Source organism: Typopeltis vanoorti, chromosome 9 (genome assembly GCF_054136105.1).
Source record: "Typopeltis vanoorti isolate ZY-2024b chromosome 9, IOZ_Tvanoo_1.0, whole genome shotgun sequence".
In the NCBI taxonomy this organism is placed as follows: domain Eukaryota; kingdom Metazoa; phylum Arthropoda; class Arachnida; order Uropygi; family Thelyphonidae; genus Typopeltis; species Typopeltis vanoorti.
In genome coordinates, this window is record NC_143557.1 from 112,872,086 (window position 1) to 112,896,804 (window position 24,719).

General features: G+C 35.5%; 1 protein-coding gene across 3 annotated transcripts in view; it reads right to left on the reverse strand.

Annotated features, from left to right (window-relative positions):
* CIAPIN1 (cytokine induced apoptosis inhibitor 1) overlaps positions 1-24,719 on the reverse strand; it is a 139,539-nt gene that overhangs the window by 36,863 nt on the left and 77,957 nt on the right. For all 3 annotated transcript variants that reach the window (XM_090398154.1, XM_090398156.1, XM_090398155.1), the window contains exon 5: positions 16,081-16,228. In XM_090398154.1, the coding sequence (XP_090254280.1) occupies positions 16,081-16,228 (148 nt within the window). The remainder of the gene's footprint in view (positions 1-16,080; positions 16,229-24,719) is intronic.

The window sequence follows — 24,719 nt, forward strand, 5'->3', positions numbered from 1 at the left end:
CCCATGCCAAATTTTGTCAGCATCGTACAACCCAAGTTAGGGTAAACTATCCTGGAGTACAGAGGCAGCACCTGCATTGTGGTCTATACAATCACTTGGGTAGCAATTGCCCCAAATCTAAATGTTTCAACTGCATGGGGATTCGACATATCGCTAATCAGTGTCTCAAACTCTGTCAGAAATGTGAAAGTTCTGAACACAGTGTTTGCACCTGTCTTTTCAGAACTTTTGCTGAAAGAGTGGGAGCACCGGTAGAGTCAATTAGAACATGGTGTGTGTGTGCTTAAGGGCGCAGTCTAGTAAAGACTGAGCCCTTAAACAAACTACACTTGATAAATCACAAAAAGTGCGTGAATACAAATTCTATTTATATTCTGGTTTATCAATTATGTGAAGTTATCAAAAACATCTAATATGTGTAATTAACAGTTAATAGGCTTTTGCTGTGTAAAACTTTTATGTATCAGTAACCCTGATGATGCAAATCTTACGACTTATGAAACTTGTTGGGTTTTAATTGCTTATTTTTTATTAAACTCTTTATTTACATCATGATGTGGTCTCAATACTGAAAACTTCTCACAAGGTTTATAAATGTTTATGCTCCATCCAATGGAACAATTAGACAAAAATTCTTCCAGGAATTGGAGCCATATTTTATGGTACCCACTACATCATATTAACTAGAGATTGGAACTGTATTGAAAACCCCATATTAGACAAAATAGGAGGATGTCCCAGGAGTGGAAAAGTGGGATATGTACAGTTAAAAACATGTCTTGACAATACTCAACTAGTATAGACATATAGAGGATTCATAATTCTAATCTCCAGGCTTACACATATATAAATCAAGGTGTCAGTACCTGTCTTGATCGAATTTACCTTTTTCCCTTATAAATAAGATAATTCAGATAAAACATCTTGACATCAATATGTCAGATCATAATCCAGTTCTATTTAAATTTCATTGCATGGAACAAGTAGAGATCAGTTCTGGAACATGGAAACTTCCACCAAATTTTCCATTGATCTTTTCAACCAAATTCCAGACCTTTTGTTCAAATTGGAATAATGTTACCTGGAACATGTTATGTGGTTAAAATTCAAACAAACAGTAAAACAGAATATGATTGAATGGGGACAGGAACAGGCTTTCCTAAAAAGAAAAAAGTTGAAAGACCTGTATAAAGAGAGAAGCTGGTTTGTACGGATTGGTAAAGAATGTAGCAACATCATTAGAAACATTAACACAGAGATAGAAGTGGAAAGGCAGAAACAAGTAGAAGAAAGAAATTTTAAAATAAGAATACAGCAGCACTTAGATAGCCCTTCAGCTGCATTCTTCAATAAACAATTCACTAAATTCTGCAAAGAAAGGACTATCACTCAAATCTGCATTGATAGTGAAGACATGTCCACCACTCAAGCCATCCTTGACTCCTTTGAAAAACTCTACAAAAATCTGTTTGAACACAATAGAACTGTGGGAAATTATAACTCTTGGAACATTAATGGCTTTCCTGTTCATATCCAAGATAGGCTTGACAGACCCATTACAGCATCTGAAGTTACCACAGCCTCAAGAATATCAGACAAGAAAATCACCAGGATATGATGGTCCAGGGATAGAACTTTACCGTTGAGGCCTCAGATTTTATTCTTCTCATTCTAGTTATACTGTTTAATTCTTTTCTCTCATCAGGACATATACCAAGTGAATTTGTAGCAAGCCATACCATCCTCATCACAAAACCTAATAGAGATCACACCTTAATCAACAGCTGGAGACTTAGTGAAGACATGTCCACCACTCAAGACATCCTTGACTCCTTTGAAAAACTATACAAAAATCTGTTTGAATACAATAGAACTGCAGGAAATTATAACTCTTGGAACATTAATGGCTTTCTTGTTCATATCCAGGATGGGCTTGACAGACCCATTACAGCATCTGAAGTTACCACAGCCTCAAGAATGTCAGACAAGAAAATCACCAGGATATGATGGTCCAGGAATAGAACTTTACCATGAGGCCTCAGATTTTATTCTTCTCATTCTAGTTATACTGTTTAATTCTTTTCTCTCATCATTTTCTCAATAACAGGCTCAAAGTACATAATTAAAAGCACACAGCCATATGGAGTTCCAGGCCGAGCAGTAGAATTTAATCTGTTTCTGCTATGTGATCTATTTTCTGTTTAGTTAATACAAAAAAGCAGTCGATGGCAGCAACATCAGTAGACCTTGCTCAAGCATTTGATAATGTCTGGTATTTATTTTGGACTAACAATGTCTGGTATTTATTTTTTTTTTTTTCCCACATCCTACAGTAAATTGGTGTGGATAAAAAGCTGCTATCCATTATCAAAGGAGCCTATGACAATTCAACTACCCACTCCTAGTTAATGGGTTTCTTTCAGACATAGTCAAAATTCAAAAAGGAATCAAGCAAGGTTGCCCTCTTAGTCCATTGCTCTTTGCATTGGTTCTTGAGTCTTTCCTTACAGGAAGTCAACATTACACGTGTTGTGCGAGGAATTAGCATATTAGCATATGTCGATGATGGTATTAACATATAAAGGTATTAGCATATGCCGATGATGTAGTGAGCACTTTGAAGGATAATGATTCCACATACATCTTTTTTGGTATTTTGGAAATAATTCAGGTAAAAGATCAGTGGATTAACTACTAATGGAGACAAGACAATATTAAAAGTTTTTGGAAAATGGGATCTTGAAGGCATCCCTTTTGGACTAACCCCTAAGAGAGAACTCCTCATTATACTTGGAATTCTGTTCTCCATCATTTACCCAGTATTGCCAATTTAAGAATTTATATACAAGAACATTGAAACCTTAGAAGACTGGAAAATAGGGCCACTTTTCTTTTCTTCTAAAGCCATAATACTCAAAACCATAATCTTCCTTGCTCAGCTGTAATAAATATTACAGACATCACAAAAGCTGAAGAAAAGTAATTATATAGTAAAAATATAATAATAATAATAATAATAATAAATCAGCTAACGCCTTTTATTCCCGTATATGGAGTAGGCAAACCCGTTTTAGCCCTATCTAACTTTTGGAAACTGAGTAGAGAGTTCAATCTCCACTAGTAGCCAATAAGAGATAGCTAGCCAGCCCAAGGCTATCACCGATTTACACAAAACACAGTGAAGAGATGGCTCACCAACTGACGCCATCTCGTGGTCCCCAACACAATATTTTTATATCTGAAAATAGTGCGAGTTTGATGGTCAATTTTCTTGAGTTTGAGATGAAAAACCCTAGTTTCCAGGAGAAATATCCTACTTGCCATGCCAAAGAGATCGACTAACTCTGGAACCAGTTGAAAAAAAGCTTAGAAAATGTTCCTGTAAGCAGTGGCTAGATTTGAACTCAAGTCTTCCTTCATGCAATCAAGCGCTGTGGGATTATATAGCAAGCCTGTGCAATTTTTTTGGTCCAGTCGATACCGAGAAATTAAAAAGGAATTTCTTCAACTATCAAAGAAGCACAGAGGATTTGGGCTTCCAGTCTTAAAATTCTCTTATTTAAGCAATACAGCTTCAAAAATCTATAACATATTGCAGACCAATCACATGCATACCTATACTACCAGGGTTTTCCTCTTCCCAGTTGGAGTAAAATGATTATAAAGGTCCAAAAGCTGAGGTTGTTCCCGAATACTACAACATTCTGTGCTTAACTCTAAGATTGCTACAACACTCTGGCAATGACATTCTTTCCATTAAAAAGAACTAAAATTTGGTATAAAGAAATCTTTAATATATTTTGCAGCACACTTCTGCAGTTATGTATTGATAACAGCACTCTGTTTCATAACTTATTGAAGTTCCAAGGATACCCTAACAGGAGGGATCTTGCTTGGAGAATTGCATATGGTTGCCTTCCAGTCAATACCATCAAATAAATGGAGGTACTTTAAAATTGGAGATCCAATCTGTGATATCTGTTACCGATTGGAAACAGTAGAATAAGCATTCAACAGCTGCCCTCTTGCCCTGTGTATTTGGAACAGATTATATGTGTTAGGCATTCCATTACAACAGAACATGTTGTTTTTTTCCAATACCCACCACCTGTCAGCAATGGGAAGAGAATTTTGATTTTTATAATTAATGAATTAAAATACCATTTATGGAAAGTTAGAAAGCAACATGGATTTGAAAACCAATAACATGACATTAAATGCCTTAGAACATTGTATTGTGGAAATTTCACTGTTCAGTCAGATGATTTTGTATTTAGAAAGAATTTTAGGAGATATCAAATTTTGGCTAAGTGGTGTAAGTCCACCCACATTATGCAATATTCACCAGGGGAGATAAAATTCTGTCTATTGGTCTTTTGATTGTTTATCTATATGAGATTGGTGAAAAAGGAAAACTGATAGCCTTTGGCTATACGATGATATAAAAGAGCTGAGGCCTTTTCTCTCTCTCTCTCTCTCTTTCATGCTATCTAGGCTCCCTTGCACCCCTATACTATCTACTCCAGGCCTATGATGAACATTCCTTCACTTTTACATCTTAATAAAGGTTGAAACTGGTCTGAGTAGTGGCTCTTCCCATTATGCATAACATTATACACATCTGAAAGAGTGCATGTGCATCATGGGATACATACTAAGGCAATTGATGTGAAGTCATTAGCCTCTATATATAAACCTCTATCCCCCCCCACTTTCACATAGACGTTTAGTCTCTGCAATTTGTATATTCTATAAATATTTTCATGGAAAATGCTCATCTGAAACAGCATCAATAATTCCCCCACTCTGTATTAAACCCATTGGAACAAGTGCAGCCACTGCCCAATATCCCTTCACAGTACGCCTTGAAACCCACAGAACATGTTTCTTTTCCTTCTCCTTCATCCCTGCTACTGCTGAACTGTGGAACAGTCTCTCCCCCCTCTCCCCGAAGAATTTCCTAAGGAATACAATATACAGGCTTTTAAATCGAATGTCAACAAGTTTCTCCTTTCCCATCCCACTACCCATATTTCTCGTAGAAAAGCTTAGACGTTAGTTATACATGCTTACTAAATGACTTAAGGAAATTACAACATACAATAGAATATACATTAAAATAAACTTTAATATATTTCCGATATTTCGGCACTGTCATGTTGCCATCTTCAAAAGGAACTTACAATAAAGATACATGCACGCAGGCACTAAACACAATAAAGGAGAACAAAGCGAGGTAGCTATGGTTTTCCTAACAGTCCTGATGGTGCCACCTAGCGGGCTATGTAGGTATTCTTGGCAGTGGGGCTGAAGGTCTACTGATGTAAGCCACCCAAATTTGGGGCAGTCTCATGCAACCAAACTTGTTGAGGTTTGGCATGTTTTTTAGGGCTGAGGCCGATTCCATGAATAGTCTTTCATATTTGAATTTGCTACGGTCTATTATTGTTGCTTTCTTCCACCGTATTCTGTGCGTGTATCCAGAGCATGGTCTGCAAGACCTGGATGTAGTCCTCGTGTTCTGAAATTCTGATATTCGCTGCCCTGCCTGTTTGGCCAAAGTAGGACAACATACAGCTGCAAGGGACCTGGTTGGTCTTTAGTGCAGCGGATAAGCGATGCCAATTTCCTATATGTCTGTAATAAGAGGTCAGGTCATGTTTTTTTAAGATTTTGGTAATTTTTTCTGAGGTGCCTCAGATGTAGAGAATGATTATAGATTTAGAGTAATCTTTATTGTGAAGGGGGGGGGGGTACTGGTTTTAATATTTTTTGGATTTGGGGGGGGGGGGTAGCCATTGGCTGAGGATGTGATTTAGTTCATTGGTTAGGGCATTGTCATTTGAACAAATCAGTTTAGCCCTGTTGTACAGAGTCTTAACAACTCCATATTGTAAGTTTTAAAAGAGGTAAACCATGAGTAGACATATCAGTACACAATAAATAATGGAACAAACTCACGTAGAAAGATTATTTATTAGCATAATTTTCGCCTGTGTGTCACAGGCATCTTCAGTACATTAAGTTCAAAATTAAACACTAACTGACAATTCCAAAAAGCACCACCTAAGTAGCTGGTGTAAGATAACTAAAAAGGTCAATAACTTTCCTAAAAAAAAAATAAAAAAATAAAAAAATAAAAATAAAAAAATTAATAAAATAAAAAGTTAGGAAAGATTAGCTGATTTGTAAAGTACTATCTTCCATAAAAGGGATAGACGTAAGCCGTCGGATCTGTTTAAGTTAGGAGAATGAAGTAGAGTTTCGCATGTTTCTTTATAAAGGCGCTCCACGAGAAACTGACTTTTGTGAAGAACTCTTGTCTTTCTCCAATGAACTCTGTGTCTAGTGAAGATGGCATGTTCAGAAAGTCCAGACTTTTCAGGTTTAAAATATTCAATATAAGATTGGTGTTCTTCTAGCCGAATAGAGGCGGATCTTCCCGTTTGTCCGAAATAAGATAATCCACAAGAGTACGGAATCTGGTAGACACCTGGATGATTAAGATGTGGAAGCTTGTCCTTAGGAGAAGTGAGAAAGGTGGAGATTTTTCTAAACCAGATTCGGTGCTCTTGTGGATTATCTTATTTCGGACAAACGGGAAGATCCGCCTCTATTTGGCTAGAAGAACACCAATCTTATATTGAATACTTTAAACCTGAAAAGTCTGGACTTTCTGAACATGCCATCATCACTAGACACAGAGTTCATTGGAGAAAGACAAGAGTTCTTCACAAAAGTCAGTTTCTCATGGAACGCCTTTATAAAGAAACACGTGAAACTCTACTTCATTCTCCTAACTTAAACAGATCTGACGGCTTACGTCTATTCCCTTTATGGGAGATAGTACTTTACAAATCAGCTAATCTTTCCTAACTTTTTTTTTTATGGTATTAATTTTTTTTTTTTTTTTTTAGAAAAGTTATTGACCTTTTTAGTTATCTTACACCAGTTACTTAGGTGGCGCTTTTTGGAATTGTCAGTTAGTGTTTAATTTTGAGCTTAATGTACTGAAGATTCCTGTGACACACAGGCGAAAATTATACTAATAAATAATCTTTCTATGAGTTTTTTCCGTTATTTATTGTGTAACTCCATATTGTTGGTGAATGTATCTGCCTGTATGGGTGGGTTTTCTATAAACTGAGAAAACCAAGGTTCCATCAGGCTGGCAGGTGACTAACGTGTCTAGGAAAGAGAGGTAGTTGTTTTCCTCTTTTTCCAGGGTGAACTTGATTCTGTGGTGTGTTAAGAAGGAGAGGAGTGTATCAGAGCCATGTGGCCAAATAGCGAACACATCATCTACGTAACGAAGCCATATGGTTGGTTTTTGTGGGGCAGAGTTTAAGGCTTTCTCTTCAAAGGTCTCCACAAAGAAGTTGGCCAAGGGTGGGGAGAGTGGATAACCCATGGCTGTCCCCTCTATTTGTTCGTAGAATTTTTCCTGCAAAACGAAATAGCCTGAGTTCATTGTGAACTGAAATAGGGCTGAGATATCAGGAGGAAATTTAGCTTGGATTAGCTCTAAGGTTTCTTTGAGTGGGACATTTGCGAATAAGGAGGAGATGCCAGTATATAAAACCTTATACTCCAACATACTGACAGGATCGGTTTTGATGTCTCTTCCTTATTCACAAATGTCCCACTCAAAGAAACCTTAGACTAATCCAAGCTAAATTTTCTCCTGATATCTCAGTTCACAATGAACTCAGGCTATTTTGTTTGGCAGGAAAAATTCTACAAACAAATAGAGGGGACATCAATGGGTTCACCACTCTCCCCACCCTTGGCCAACTTCTTTATGGAGACTTTTGAAGAGAAAGCCTTAAACTCTGCCCCACAAAAACCAACCATATGGCTTCGCTACATAGATGATGTGTTTGTTATTTGGCCGCATGGCTCTGATACACTCCTCTCCTTCTTAACACACCACAGAATCAAGTTCACCCTAGAAAAAGAGGAAAACAACAGCCTCCCTTTCCTAGACACACTAGTCACCCACCAGCCTGATGGAACCTTGGTTTTCTCAGTTTATAGAAAACCCACCCATACAGGCAGATACATTCACCAGCAATCCCACCATCCCCCCTCACAACAATATGGAGTTATTATGACACTAATCTGTTCAAATGACAATGCCCTAACCCATCCTCAACACCTTCTCAGCCAATGGCTACCCCCCAAAAAAATATTGTAACCAGTAAACCACAACCCCCTCTCCCCTTCACAACAAGGATTACTCTAAATCCATCACCATTCGCTACATCCGAGGCACCTCAGAAAAAATTACCAAAATCTTAAAAAAAAACATGACTTGACCTCTTGTTACAGACATATAGGAAATTGGCATCACTTATCTGCTCCACTAAAGACCAACCACTCTCCCTTAGACCTACCTGGTGTATACCAGGTCTCTTGCAGCTGTATGTTATCCTATTTTGGCCAAACAGGCAGGACAGCGAATATCAGAATTTCAGAACACAAGGACTCCAGTTTCACCAGTATAGCCACTCTGGTCTTGCAGACCATGCTCTGGATACACGCACAGAATACGGTAGAAGAAAGCCACAATAATAGACCGTAACAAATTCAAATATGAAAGACTATTCATGGAATCAGCTTCAGCCCTAAAAAACATGCCAAACCTCAACAAGTTTGGTTGCATGAGACTGCCCCAAATTTGGGTGGCTTACATCAGTAGACCTTCAGCCCCACTGCCATACATAGCCTGCTAGGGGGCACCATCAGGACTTTTAGGAAAACCATAGCTACCTTGCTTCATTCTCCTTTATTGTGTTCAGTGCCTGTGTGAACGTATCTTTGTTGTAAGGTCCTTTTGAAGATGGCAACGTGACGTTGCCGAAATATCAGAAATATAAGTTTATTTTAATGTATATTCTATTGTACGTTGTAATTTCTTTAAGTCATTTAGTAACCACTACCCATATAAGGTACTAAAGTACTATCGGTTGACCAGGCAACCTCTCATATATGGGTCCAACATAAAAAAATAATAATTAAAAAAAAAAAATATATATATATATATATATACACAAGTATCTCAATGTAAAGCTACTTCATGTGCAAAACATTGTTTTACTGCTTGGATCAAGGATTAAAATCAAGAATTGAATTTCTTGGCATCTTTAATTTATAATATGCCATTGGATATCTCATTATACCAAACTCCATACGAACGTTGAACTGACAGCCATTTTCACATGCTCACAATTCTAGCTTATTGAAATCATTCTTCAAGTACCGTGTCAGTTGCATTCTTGATTATCCTGCCTATCTTCGCACCATCAGCAAATAGATGATGCTATCTGTTAAATCCTTCCCAATATCGTAATGTAAAGACTGAATAAAAATGGAGCAAGGACTTATCCCTGGAGTACATCATTGGTCATCTTATAGAGTCACATCTCCCATATACCACTTTTTGATATCTAGCACTCAGCTATTCTCATATACAAACTGATAATTTATAATCCAATTCCATATCTCCAACTTATGCAACAGTTCCATGATGAATCCTGTCAAGAGATTTAGCAAATTCAAAAGTATCATGGTGTAACTATTTCCCCTCATCTAAGTCAACCATGATATTATAATAAAATTGTAAGCAAGTTATTGTCAAATATGACCTTCCCTTAGCATACCCATGCTGTTCATTACAAATTATAGATTCTCTGTCAACTATTTTTACATGCAATCTCTTATCAACATTTCCAAAATCTTCACCACCACTCCAGAAGTACTGATAGGTTGGATGTTACTCTTAATTCTATAGGTTTTTTTTTTTTTATTGATATCTGTCCCACTTCATATGAAAGGATGACTGTGGTACATTAGTGTTATGTGTGAAATCAGTGTCATTTATGAAACGGCTATGGTTGTAGTTGGACCACAAAAAGAAATCAGACTAGTGATGGATGCCAATTCGTTGGAACAGCATTAATGGGATTACCTATAGAATAGGTGTAAAGCAATCAAGTTAACAAACTTAAGTGTTGGATGTTATTCATAACTTATTTTAAGAGTCTCACAACAACTAACAAAACTAATTTATAAAAGGTAGTACAGTCAGTCCAACTGAACACTTTTAGCATCCGTGCTGATATTCCATCAGTCCCCTATTGCTAAATTCGTATTCAGGTCATGCAACAGCTCTGATATGTCCGCATCCACCTGAGTTTCTTCTTTCACTATAGAGATAGTGTAAAGAGATTGTTTTACACCGAGTATTTATTAATTTCACAAGGGTTCAATTCCGATTAGTGCAATAACTTAACTATTTCTTTTAGAATTTGGAAAATTATTGACTTGAGACCAAATAAAAAATATATACATTTAATGAAACTAAAACAATATATACATTTTAAATAAAATTACATAACTGCAAAATTAACTGGATCCAAGGCTTCTAAAATAAATCTACACTTTAGGGATTTTCTTATCCAAAAATATTGAAATCATTCATTCTGACTCATTCTATTATTGGATTGTTTGACATATACTTAATCACGTCTACCAGACTACTGTATTTACTCAAATATAACTCACACTTTTAACCCCAAAATTAAAGAAACCTTAAAAAAACGTGGTGTGAGATATATGCAGGGATTTTCAGAAAAAACTAAATCGACATTTATAATTAAGCCCTCAGTATTCATTATAATTCATAATTTCTCACATTATTTATGAAATAAATGCATTTAAATTTTAATTATCATTTACGTGATCGGCCGCTCACTTTCAGCCATGAGATATATTTGAATCTTTAGCGACAATGATTCTGTAATTAAATTAAAACAAATGGTCATCTACTGAAATAGCATCTTTTTGCTCTCATCCAGGGCATTAGAGATGGCAGTTTTTAAGAAATTCTTGGCAATTACTGCTGGTGAAATCATTCACTCTATATAGGACCTAAACCTCACCTCATTCACCGCTCCATCCTCTTGCAAACCAAGATCAAGTAGAAGTCAATGCTCTCACTCCCACATTTCTTCTACTGGTTATTTCCATCTCTATGCATATGATTGGTGTGGTATTAACAAAAGATCATAGAACTCAACAAAAAAGGCAAACTGATGATTTGAGTTGAAATGTTGATTCTCTTCAATCGAATTCAAAAATATCTGAAACTGTCATAACAACATTCATTATCTATTTCTTAAAAGTTTTCATGTGTGAGGTATATGCAAAATTTTTTAATTTCTTTTTTCATAAAATCAAATCAGGGGGTGAGATATACATGAGGGTGAGTTATATTTAAGCAAATATGGTAAACACTTGTTTTCACAACAACAAAATGTTCAGAGTCAGTTTCTTTGTTAGGCCCTTCCCAAAAATATAAAAATTTCTTATCCTTTTCCATGGGTTCCCTTTTTTTTTTTTTTATCTCCCTTATGTAGTATACAATATTATTCCTCCTGTCTCACTGAAGTATAAATATTCTTACCTCTTGCAGTTCTATTAGATGCACAATTTACTCATTTTTGTACCAGAGAAAGAAGTTTCTTCTACTATTTCATAAACAACATATCTAAGTTGAGCTTTTCATGTTAAGCCACTTTACAGTTTCGAATTTTACCAATTACTTTTTCCCTAGTAATCCAGTGTCCTTAAGATAGAAGATTAAACTTTCCATTCAGCATTTCCTCGAACATTCAATTAGAACGTCGACTCCAATATCTTCTTTTATTTACTAAATACTTGTTGACAGTCTCAACTCCTCCAGTTTAAAGACTCACAGTTCCACGATTCCTTTTCAGAATTTTCTATTAATATTCTCCTGAGTGTCATGTAAAAACTTAAAAACTTCCTAAGAACAAAATTCTCCAGTTGCTGTTCTCAAATTGCCATTAGCTCTTTCTACTTGTTTTCCTTGTTACTCTGATAGTGAATGCTCTCTCTCTGTCAGCTGTCAATCACCCATCAATCTCCTCAGTGAGCATGTATCATCCATTCAAATGGCAATCAAGAAACTGCGTATAATAGCTGACACTTTGTCTCCATTAGCATAAATAGAATGTCTTCACAAACCACAAATATCTCAACACTTAACAATTTTATATTACAATAAAGAAAATTAAAAATTGTTACAAACTATCAGAATCTAGTAAGTACATCAATTTCATATGCTTTACATTTCATTTTGATAATATTATCAATAATGGGCACACCACAAGCGCATATAAACATGTTATGAAACCAAAACTAATGATATATTAGAATATAGAAACAACTGTAAAAAGATTCATAATTATATAATAAATTTAGTTTAATCCTTTATCCAAGTGTGAGCAAACAAAGTTTGCGCCTGAAAGTATCTTCAGGACTGGGGTAAGGTGGTACAACACCAGGTCAACTCGTTGCAAAGGTGGAGCAAGCTACCAACACTCCTGTCTCAGTATCTCCAATAATGCAAAACACATCTCCTTGGGGATATGTCTAATGTTATGCATTAAGGAAAGGGCCACTACCCAGACTAGTTTCGACCTTTATTGAGGTCTCTTCAGTGGGAGCCAGGCCCAAGCTGGGATACCAGGCAGAAGCATTCGCAGGTCATCTCTACCTATAGGAGTTGCCAAATGGTGTGCCACCCTTTTTTTAATAAATTACTCTGGATTTAGAGAAAGATGTTGGAAGATTATTTTTCACTTGGTTGTACTTGCTCCACCTTTGCAACGAGTTGCCCTGATGTTGTACTACCTTACCCCAGTCCTGAAGATACTTTCAGGCGCAAACTTTGTTTGCTCATACTTGGATAAAGGATTAAACTAAATTTATTATAGTCTGACCAAGTGAAAAATAAACTTTCAACATCTTTCTCTAAATCCAGAGTAATTTATTAAAAAGGTGGCACACCATGTGGCAACTCCTATAGGTAGAGATGACCTTGCTAATGCTTTTGGCTGGTATCTCCACTTGGGCCTGGCTCCCACTGAAGAGACCTCAATAAAGGTCAAAACTAGTCTGGGTAGTGGCCCTTCCCTTAATGCATAACATTAGACATATCCGCAAGGAGATGTGTTTTGCATTATGGGAGATACTGAGACAGGAGTGTTGGTAGCTTGCTCCACCTTTGCAATGAGTTTCCCTGGTGTTGTACCACCTTACCCCAGTCCTGAAGATACTTTCAGGTGCAAACTTTGTTTGCTCACACTTAGATAAAGGATTAAACTAAATTTATTATACTCTAACCAAGAGAAAAATAATCTTCCAAAATTCATAATTATAAATTATGATTATTTTTACAGTAGCATTGAGGCCAACGTTACATATACCAGGTTGATAGTTAGGTTCACTAGCTTAATGTATAAATACATATTTTTTCTTTTCTTAAACATATATATATATATATATAAACAGAGAGAGAGAGAGAGATGTGAAACTAGATTTTCAATTCAACTGATCAATTTTCCATCATAAACTCTTTTTTTTTTTAAATTAAAAAAAAGCATCAATATAAGAAAAAGGTTCTCACTTGGTTTTAACATATAATTAACATAAAAATTATTTTGTATAGTTGACTGTCATCGATAATGACAGTCAACTGTACAAAATGACTTCCATGGATTTCAGTCATTTATCAGGAGGTGAACCACTTTGTTTTTGCAAATTTTAACATAAACTTTCATTTCTTTGGACAAATAAATCAATGTTTAAATATAAAAAATAAAGGGCAACAAAACAATAGTTTATTTTTTTTATGCGACTTCCACCCATGAAAATTTTATGCAAAGCTAAATTACGTAAATTCATACTGTGTGCAGACTAAGGATTTTTCCCCCTATTTTTTTATTATTTTTTACGTAGTCTGAAAAACTTGTTCTAGAGATTAAACAAGCAATTTTTTCAAGCCAAGCCATTTTAGGCTTCCGATAACCAGAGCAGTTTGTCCCCCACCTAAAACATCTATGGTCAAATTTTATTGTTGAGAACATAACCCCTGTTTTTAATGATATGTCTATGGGAAATAAATTTCTGCTTTATGAGTTTTCACTTTACAAGCATGCACTAGGAATGATTAACTCAAAGTCAGCAAATACCTCGATTTCATTCTCTTCAATAATCTTGATTTCCCTTATCAAGAAAATGTAACTTAGAAGTGCAGAGTTACATAAGCCTACATTAAATAAGTGCTTCACTAAACACAACTACACCTATTCCAGAAATTACCTGATGCACATCAGCTTTAAGCATATGGCTGAAACAGAATTATATTTTATGTAAACTTTAATTATTAACTGAATATTATATCATCATCATCAAATTCCTGCCATGTACACTCAAGGGGTGTACAGGATATGATAGTACTACACGAAAAATTTATATCATTACTAACTTCCTATCTACAATTTTCCTCCAAATCAGTCTGTTACCTGTCAAGACTCCAACATTACCATATCTTATATTTCTATCGTCTAAGGCACTTTGTACCGTATCAATCGACCTATATCTTGGTCTTCCTCTGGGTCGTTTTCCTGCAAACTTGACAGAGAACACTTTTTTGCTAATCTTTCCTCGCCCATTCAGTTTAAGTGACCATACCACCTGAGATTAGCTCTGCTAACAATGTCAAGTTCTTTCCTAATATCCTCGTTTTTAATATGATATTGTTGATTGATGCTATCTGTTTATGCCCCTAATCTTTCTCAGGACTCTCGTATCTGCAGTCTCTAGTCTTTGGTCAACTGTTTTTACTTCTAAACCAGCTCTCAGATGCATAAGTTAAAATTGGTTTAAACACTGTCTTGTATAAAGCTAATTTAGTGTTTTGGCTAATTTCTCTCTTATACCATATAAATTTATTCAGTTGACTTCCTACCATACCAGCTTTGTTGATTCTGTTTTCCATATTTAATTTATCATCTTCACTAAAAATTGTGCATAAGTAGCTGAAATGCTTTACTTGTTCAATAGGTTCTCCGTTCACAATGCAGTTGATATTTTCAATGTTTCTGTTTTTTTAATGCTGACTTTCATAGCACATCTATTATAACAGTTATTCAATTTAGTCAGGGAATCTTGCAGACTTGTAGCAGATTTATTTAGAAGTATGAGATCATCTGCATAAAGCAAAGAGCTGAGATTAACATTTTCCATTTTGATATCAGGTTTAATACCACTTTCCTTCATAATGTGATCAATATAGATAATGAATAAAAGTGGAGATAATGTACATCCTTGTCTAAAAACAGATTTAACAGGGTATAAACCACCTTACATGGTGGTTTATACACTGTTAAATCTAAATACTAAGTTAAGACTAAATGTTAAGTCTAAATACTAACATGCCGTTAGTAATAACCAGTCCATGTCCTGAGCAGAAATCCAACCGGTATTTGCCATTATTATTAGCTTAACTCTTTTCTCCAAATTTTCCCAAAACATTTTTGCATGTCTGACAATTACTTCCTACTCTGCTATTTAGATCCCCAACAAGGACCAACTTTTCCCTTTTCATTGTGTCAGTAGCTTTCACTAGAGCCTCAAAAAATTCCACCACTTCTACCTTAGTAGAACCTTCTGTGGGACCATAGGCACAAATAAGTCTCATTGTCCAGTTCCCCATTCTGATATTTGCCCAAATCACTCTACTTGACACTGCCTACCATTCAAGAAGACGAGCCTAGTATTTTGTGTTGAGTACTATGGCTACTCCTTTTTTCCCTTGATTGTCATTGCCTGAATATAACGTTTTGTATTTATTGCTCAGAAAGATCTTGCCAGTTTTTGTCTTTTTTTGTTTCAGTCACCCCTATTATGTCGATCTGGTACTTATCTAATTCTCCGCTAGCTCCATTTCTTTGCCATTCAGGCTTCTTATGTTGATAGTACTGACCTTTAACTCTGGTGATGTTGATTTGGGGTGTACTTTCATATTTGTTCCAGTAGCTGACTTTTCGCTGTTCACCCTGGTTCCGTGGCAAAAACAACGGGGGATCTTGTTTAACCGGGTGACGGCCCAGCCGAAATTACACGATAACCACAGTAATCAACTTTAATGAAATGAATATTATATTAAAAAAGAAGAGGCTAATTAAATGAGAAAGCCTAGTTACTAACCTTTTTTATGAATTCGAAGTGGTACGAATGAACCAATTTCGAAGTTTGGTTTAAAAGCCTGTATTTCAATAACTGAAATATTGTCTTCAAAATTTAATTCCTTTTTTAATTCTTGGAGCTTAGTTTCTTCTAAAGCTAATGAACATGGCTACAAAAAATAATAAAATAAACAAATAAATAAAAATACACATTAACTAGTCCCAATCTAAATATTACTAAAACAACTTTTTTTCAATCTGAACAAATCTAAGTACATAGTCCTGAGGTATTCTAAGTGCTGGTGGGTAAATCTAAAGAGAAGACTGTAGCTTAATTGCAAAGAATCGAAAACAGATCACAAGGTGTTAGTTTGATACACATACCTTTTCATCAGATCCAATCCAATACTATGGAAATATCAAGAGTGACCACACAAATTTCTCTCGATTGTCACATATTGTGCCCAAGTTAAATAATGATGTCTAAAGAGATCTGTGTAACTGCATTAATGAAAGGTTCCTATCTGTTAAATTTAAAACTGGATTAAAGCTCTGAATGGATTAGTTGCTATGATCCTGCTGAGGAGTTTTTTTTTTCCTTTTTAACCAGCTGCGAGAAAATACTCAGCAAATTTTAGAAAATTGATATGAAAGTTACTTTCATCATCAACATCATCAAATTCCTGATATATACCCTCAACGGTTGTACAGGATATGATAGTACTACATGAAAACTTGACAACATTACTAACTTCCTATCTACAATTTTCCTCCAAATCAGTCTGTTACCTGTCAAGACACCAATATTATCAGGTTATATTTCTGTCTTCTAAGGCACTTTTTACTGCATCAATCCACCTATATCTTGGTCATTCTCTGGGTCTTTTCCCTGCCAACCTGGCAGAGAACACTTGTTTTGCTAATCTTTCCTATCCCATTCAGTTTAAGTGACCATACCACCTGAGATTAGCTCTGATAAGGCATTCCTGGATGCCGACAATCTCAAGTTCTTTCCTAATGTCCTTGTTTTTAATATGATATTGTTGATTGATGCTATCTGTTTATGCCCCTAATCTTTCTCAGGACTCTCATATCTGCAGTCTCTAGTCTTTGGTCAATTCTTTTTACTTCTAAACCAGCTCTCAGATACATAAGTTAAAATTGGTTTGAACACTGTCTTGTATATAGCTAATTTAGTGTTTTGGCTAATTTCTCTCTTATTCCATATAAATTTATTCAGTTGACTTCCTACCATACCAGCTTTGTTGATTCTGTTTTCCATATTTAATTAATCATCTTCACTAAAAATTGTGCATAAGTAGCTGAAATGCTTTACTTGTTCAATAGGTTCTCCGTTCACAATGCAGTTGATATTTTCAATGTTTCTGTTTTTTTAATGCTGACCTTCATAGCACATCTATTATAACAGTTATTCAATTTAGTCAGGGAATCTTGCAGGCTTGTAGCAGATTTATTTAGAAGTATGAGATCATCTGCATAAAGCAAAGAGCTGAGATTAACATTTTCCATTTTGATATCAGGTTTAATACCACTTTTTTTCATAATGGGGTCAATATAGATAATGAATAACAGTCGGGATAATGTACATCCTTGTCTAAAACCAGACTTAACAGTGTATAAACCACCTTCCTGTACTTCCTTCAATTCTAACTGTTGACTTACAACTCAAATACAGACTAAGTATTGCTTGATATAATGCCCAATCGACACCATATAACTGTAGCGTTTCGAATAGCTTCTCTCTTGGCACCTTGTCATATGCCTTTTCCAAATCGACAAAACTTAAATACAGATCTTTGTTATATTCCCATGCTTTCTCAACTATTTGTCATAAAGTGAAAATCTGATCCTGACAGCCTCTATTTTGCCTGAAACCAGCTTGTTTTTCACCAAGCTTTGTTTCCACAATCCTTCTCAACCGTTTCTCAAGTATACTTGCATATATCTTACCAGGAACATTCAGTAGGGAAATACCTCTGTAATTCTCACATTCAGTTTTATTTCCCTTTTTATATACGGTTACTATGAGAGCTCTTCTCCAATCATCAGGAATTCGTCCCTCTGTCCAGGCTTTCTGAACCATGCAGCAGCCACTGTAAGACTCTTATACCACCATATTTCAGCATTTCTGGTCGAATATCATCTACTCCTGCTGCCTTTCCACATTTCAAGCATTTGATGGCTTTTTCTACTTCAAGTATGGATATGTATTCCTGACTGCATGCCTGGTCAGTGTTTTTTATCACTGTGCTGTCATCACTGCTTGTTTCATTTAGCAAATTGTCAAAATAATTACTCCATATTTCAAGGATATCTCTTTCTCCCATTTTCATGTCACCTTTATCATCTCTAACTCCTTTTACAGCCACTCTTTCCTCCATTCCTAAGCTTCTTCAACAACCTCCAGAATATTTTGCCACTGTCTTGATATTTATTTTCTATGCTCTTGCCAAAGTACTCCCATGACTTTTGTTTAGCTAGTTTTACACACTGTTTAGTTTTCTTACATTTGTCTCTGTATTCTCTAAGAGCACAAGCTGACTTATTTGCCAGGAACTTTTGATATGCTTTCTTCTTTTCCTTCACTGCCTCTTTAACTTCCTGTGTCCACAATGGAGTTCTAATTTTTCAATGCTTGCAGATAGAAACCACATGCCTCTCTGGCTGAATCAATCAATTTTCTTCAGGGCTTTCAACTGGATCTCCAAGGTTTGGTTCCTGTGCTCAAACTCTTTCATTTTTCCTTCAATAATCTTTGTGTATTTTAGTCTACAGTTCACATCTGAGAGCTGCTCAACTTTTATTCGCTTTAAAACTTTCTCACATGTCATTCTTTTCGATATGAAATTCAATTTTATCCTGCTCAAGACTAAATAGTGATCACTTCCAATTTCAAATCCTCTGTACACTCTGGTGTCCTGCACCAGGAAGAAAACATCACTATCAACAATAATATAGTCAATGATACTTTTCTTATTCCTTGCCTCTTCTCTCCATGTGAATTTGTGCACATTTTTATGTTGGAACATGGTGTTAGTAATAACCAGTCCATGTCCTGAGCAGAAATCCAACAGGTATTTGCCATTATTATTGGCTTTGCTCTTTTCTCCAAAATTTCCCAAAATATTTTTTGTATGTCTGACAATTATTTCCTACTCTGCTATTTAGATCCCCAACAAGGACCAACTTTTCCTTTTTCATTGTATCAGTTGCTTTCTCTAAAGCCTCAAAAAATTCCTGCACTTCTACCTTAGTAGAACCTTTTGTGGAACTATAGGTACAAATAAGTCTCATTGTCCAGTTCCCCATTCTCATATTTGCCCACATCACTCTACTTGAGACTGACTGCCATTCAAGAAGATTAGCTTCGTATTTTGTGTTGAATACTATGGCTACACCTTCTTTTCCTTGAATGTCATTGCCTGAATATAACATTTTGTATTTATTGCTCAGAAAGATCTCACCAGTTTTTGCCTTTTTCGTTTTAGTTACCTCTATTATGTCGATCTGGAACTTATCCAATTCCTCAGCTTGCTCCATTTCTTTGCCATTCAGGCTTCTTATGTTGATAGTACCGATCTTTAACTCTGGTGATGTTGAGTTGGGGTTTGTTTTAAGATTTGTTCCAGTTACTGACTTTTCGCTGTTCACCCTGGTTCCCTGGCGAAAACAACGGGGGCCTTGTTTAACCAGGCGACGTCCTGCCAGGATGAAATTCTGTCATGTTGTACCATCGTTTGAAATTTTGGTTTAAGCCAATAATACAATTTGGCCAGCTAAATTCCAAATTTCCAGCCCATCCTTATCCGTTCAGTATCCAGGTAGATACCTAATAGGGTGCACCATGAGAAGGTGAGGATTAGACATTAGGTCAGAAGTCCTGGTCGGTTCTCTGCATTCCTTTAAAGGCTATGTGGAGGTCTCCTCTCAGTTATATAGCTTTGACCCTTAAACACCCCTTTACTTTGGAGAATTACTACTGGAAAGTTAATACTTTGGAAAATTTAAATGGAAAGATTAGCATCGATTCCAATTTCTTGGCAGGAATGACTGGTCCATTGGGTACTGGTATGTGCAGTGACAATGGTAAGAGACTTTTCTAGTTATCTAAAACTGAATCGACTAAGAATAACCAACACCTATTTTAAGCATAAAGATATTTACAACATATGCTTGGGTCTCATATAATTGTATCCACAAGAACACAACTGTGTTCTAATTAACAGTAAATGGGTAAGTTCTGTGCAGAATGCCAAACATGCAGAGGAGTACAGATAGAATCGAACCCCAACCTTGTTAAGAGCACAAGTGAAGAATGCACTACAAGACCTACCACTGTCATTATTACCACTGAACAATACTCATGCTGCCAAAATTTACGAGATGAGTTTCTCAGATATTATGAAAGAGCTAGCCTACAAGATCAAGATGTAGAAAGTGTATGGGATGAGTTCATAAAACTAGTCAGTCTGTTCTAGGGATTAGAGAGAAGCAAAACCAAAATTACTTGAGCAGTGAGGCTGTAGTAATATCCAAATAATGAGAATAAAATAAGGTATAGGGCAAATTAATAAACAAGTAAAACAAGTTGATAATAGATCAAAATTTGTGGTTTAAGAGAATGATAGATAAAATAATTACTGAAGGCTATGCAGCTACTATTAATAAGTTAAGAAGGAAAAGAGAGAATGGGAAATGAAGTCATTAAAAGATAAAAATAAGAATTAAGAACTGAAGGGCAAGATGGCTTGTAAATGACCACAATATTCAGTCTTGTATCCCAATCGTCCTTAGTGAACAGACTAGTTCTGTACCCAAATAGATATCAGTCCCATTACACCATCTGAGAATAGACTGGCTATAAATAAAGACTTGATGAGATTACCGCAAAGGTGCTAAATAAAGGTGAGGAAGAGTATAATGACTTTATTGAGATCCTGAACATTTTTTTTTTTATGTAAGTGGTCAAGTTCCCAGACCACAAGAAATATATTGGTGACCATTTTTAAGACAGGATATTGCATGATGTGTGAAATTATAGGGGAATTAGTAAATTGTCTATTCCAGGTTAGGTCCTTGGTGTTATGCTCAACAGAATAAAAGATCTGGTTGACAGGCAATTCAGAAATGAGCAAAGTGGACTGAGAAGGGGAAGAAGATGAATCCAAATATTTTCACAGATTCTGATCCTTGAGAAATATATAGACTTTCAGAAACCCATTATCATATGTTTTGTTGACTTGAAAGAGGGTTTTGGATTCAACTGATAGACAAAATTTATGGAAAATTATAGGAGCTTATGAAATACCTGACAAAAACTTAATAGCATTATGACTGCTTCATACAATTACAGTCAGGCTTGTATTAATGCTGATAAAGCATACACTGAAGTAAGAAAGAGGGTAGTGGGTACTAAAGTGGTCCAAGAGTCTTAGATTATAGTACGCCCACCGTTTGTAGATCTCTGCTTGGCATTTTGCCAAGAATAGTCGATTCATGCTGAAGGGGAGAAAGAAATGAAGGATGTATGAATTGGTCACCAACATGCGAAATCACGTGCTTTCTTGTCTGTCGCTGTACTAGTAGTAGCTTGATTTTTGTTGTCGCTTTTTTGCATTTTTTTTTATTATTAATTTGTATGATGGATCCAGTACAGTCAACAAGTTCTATTGTTAAACGTTTCAGTAGCTCTTGCAAAAGAATATTGAATAATGTGCTGACATTCTGCGAAAAAGAATCGTTAAAAGGCAGTCTGCTTGTTCTCTTTTCTCAAGTCATAAAACGTGCAAGTGCAATTGCAGGCATATCGGGGTCGACTGTTAAAAGAATTCGTAGGGAATCAAAAGGTGAAGGTAAGCCAAATTTTAAATCTCCTAAAAAAAGTGCCAGAGAAAGAAAACCATCAAAAACATAGTTTTGAAAAATTTTGATGTAGACGTTATAAGAAGAACTATTCACGAATTTTATGTGGTCGAGAAAAGAGTGCCAACTGTTCCGAAATTGATTCCTGTGCTTAAAGAAAAAATTAATTTTTCTTGGAAAAGAGAAATTTTAAGGAAAATACTTCATGAAATTGGATTTTGTTTTAAAAAGTGCCAGAATAAAAGGAAACTTATCATGGAGCGAAGTGACATTGTTTTATCTAGAACACAGTATTTGAGAGCAATATGACGTTTCAGGGAGGAGAAAAGACCGATTGTGTATCTAGATGAAACTTGGATTGATAGTAATTTAACTTATGGAAAATGTTGGCAGTCTAAAGAAGAATGTGGAGTGCTACAAACCGGTAATGTCTCATGGCGCATAATAATTTTGTATGCAGGTGGAGAAATGGGTTTTTTACTGCATTCAAACTTACTATACAAAGCCAATTCAACTTATTACAGATTACCATGGGCAAATGAATTCTACGATCTTTGAAAAGTGGGCAGAAGAAAAAAACTGATTCCAAACCTTCCTAAAAATGCTGTTGTTATAATTGATAATGCTTCATATCACTCTATTCGATTAAACAAAGTTCCAAATTGGTCTAATAAGAAGCAAGTTCTTATGGATTGGCTCTCTGCAAATAACATTTCTCATTCCCCAGATATGCGAAAAATTGAATTGCTTAATTTGATCAAAAGAAACTCACCCACAACTAAACTATTTAAATTCGACACGATGCTCAAAGAGCATGGATTTCTAGCTTTGAGGCTACAATCATATCGTGATATTAATGCTATTGAATATGTTTGGGCAGAAGTGAAAAGTTTCATTCGCCATCACGTTACTGGGGATATTGATATGTCGAAACTTTTCAAGCTTTCAGAACAGGCGATTGAAAGTATTACAGTTCAAAACTGGGGAAAACATTGCTCTCATGTCACCTCATTGGAAAATATGGAAAATTGGAAAGTGGGACAGAGACGGAATTATTGAAGAATTATGCGAACCTTTGGTGATCAGTTTAAGTGATGGCGATTCGGACACCGATTCAGATGACTATGAAGATTAAAAGGATTTGATAATGGTATTTTTTCCCAACCTTTTTTTTTTGCATGGGTTTGTTAAAAGAGTCACAACAAGTCATAAATAATTAATCGGTTTAGGACATTAAAGTGTCTCAGTTCTCTCAACTGTAAGTTTAGAATATCTAAGTTCATTTAAAAAAAATTTCTGTTTTTCTGTATAATTATTTTTATTTTATAGAAAACTTTCTTAAAAATAAATTTCATTAAATTTTTGTTTTATGCTATACCTTTTTTTAATTTCGTTAATACTCTACATACATTTTTCCAACTGTTATACAAGCAAAATAGTTGCACTTTAAAACCTGCAATGTTTGTAAAAGAAAAGCTAAATTTTCCGACCTGTAATAATAAACAAACTCATTCCAGAAGATGGATTGATTACCCTATTATCGGAATGGATTCTCCTTTTTGGGACATGCGCAGAAGTGTTGAAGAGTCTCTAATCTGTGAGCAAACTATATCACCTGGACCATACTGATGATTTGGCCTTACTCACAAATAATGAAGGAGAAATGAACTCCTTTACTGCTGCAATTGATGATTGTAGAAGTCAACTACATCTGATTACTAATACAGCACTTAGGAATTTCAAAATACAAACAATTTTCATTTATGAACACGGCATAGACTAATAAACTGAGACTCCAATTTCATTTTATGAATGCTTGCTATGAACATTTTATGTTACTTGAAATTCACTGACATTTTACGATGTGCAATGAAAAAGGTTTACTCTGATAACTCCTTCCCTTTTAACAGCACTATATCGAATATTCTTCAATTGTGAAAATACTCCACAAACATACATAATTAATACTTTGATATTAATACAAAAATTATAACTTTATATCAGTCATGTACTGATGATCAAAAGATCAAAAAAGACATTTAAATATGATAAATAATTAATTCAAATAAATTATATTGGAATTATTCATTTTACTATTTTTATATTAAAGTAATTTATTTCAGAAATGCATTAAAAATAAACAATATTATTATATCACACCTCCAGGGAGTCCAAAGACTCATCGAGGGAGGGCATCAACTCTACAACTGTTTGTCTCACTACTCCACCAACCTTCATCGTCTAACACCAACACCATCTACCGCCGATTACCACCACTAGTGCTTTTACAGACAATCACAAACATCCATGCCCAGGGCGGGATTCAAACCCGCAGCCTTTTGACTGGAGAGCGGATACACTAACCACTCAGCCAACCATATATCCTATGAAAGGAATAAATTCAACTTACAAATGCATTTTGCATGTTGGGGTTTGCGTGTGTTGTAAAAACAAAAAGTAATAATGAACACAGGTGATAAAGATTAATCTTCTGCCTTTCTTAAAGGTTGTGCCTATAGAAAAGCCCCTGACTTCCCTCATTTCAACTATCTTGGTAGATGCGTGACTGATATTGGTGAGGTGAAGAATGAAGTAGGTAGAAACCAGGAATGGCTTGTGGATTGTTCAAAAATACATGAAAAGTTTATAAAAACAATCGAATAGCAGTAAGAACAAAACTTGAAATTTACAACAGTCTGGTCCCTCTGTTTTGTATTAGGGAGGCGAGACATGGACACATGGTAAGAGTAAAAATCAAAGAATTGATGCATTTAATCA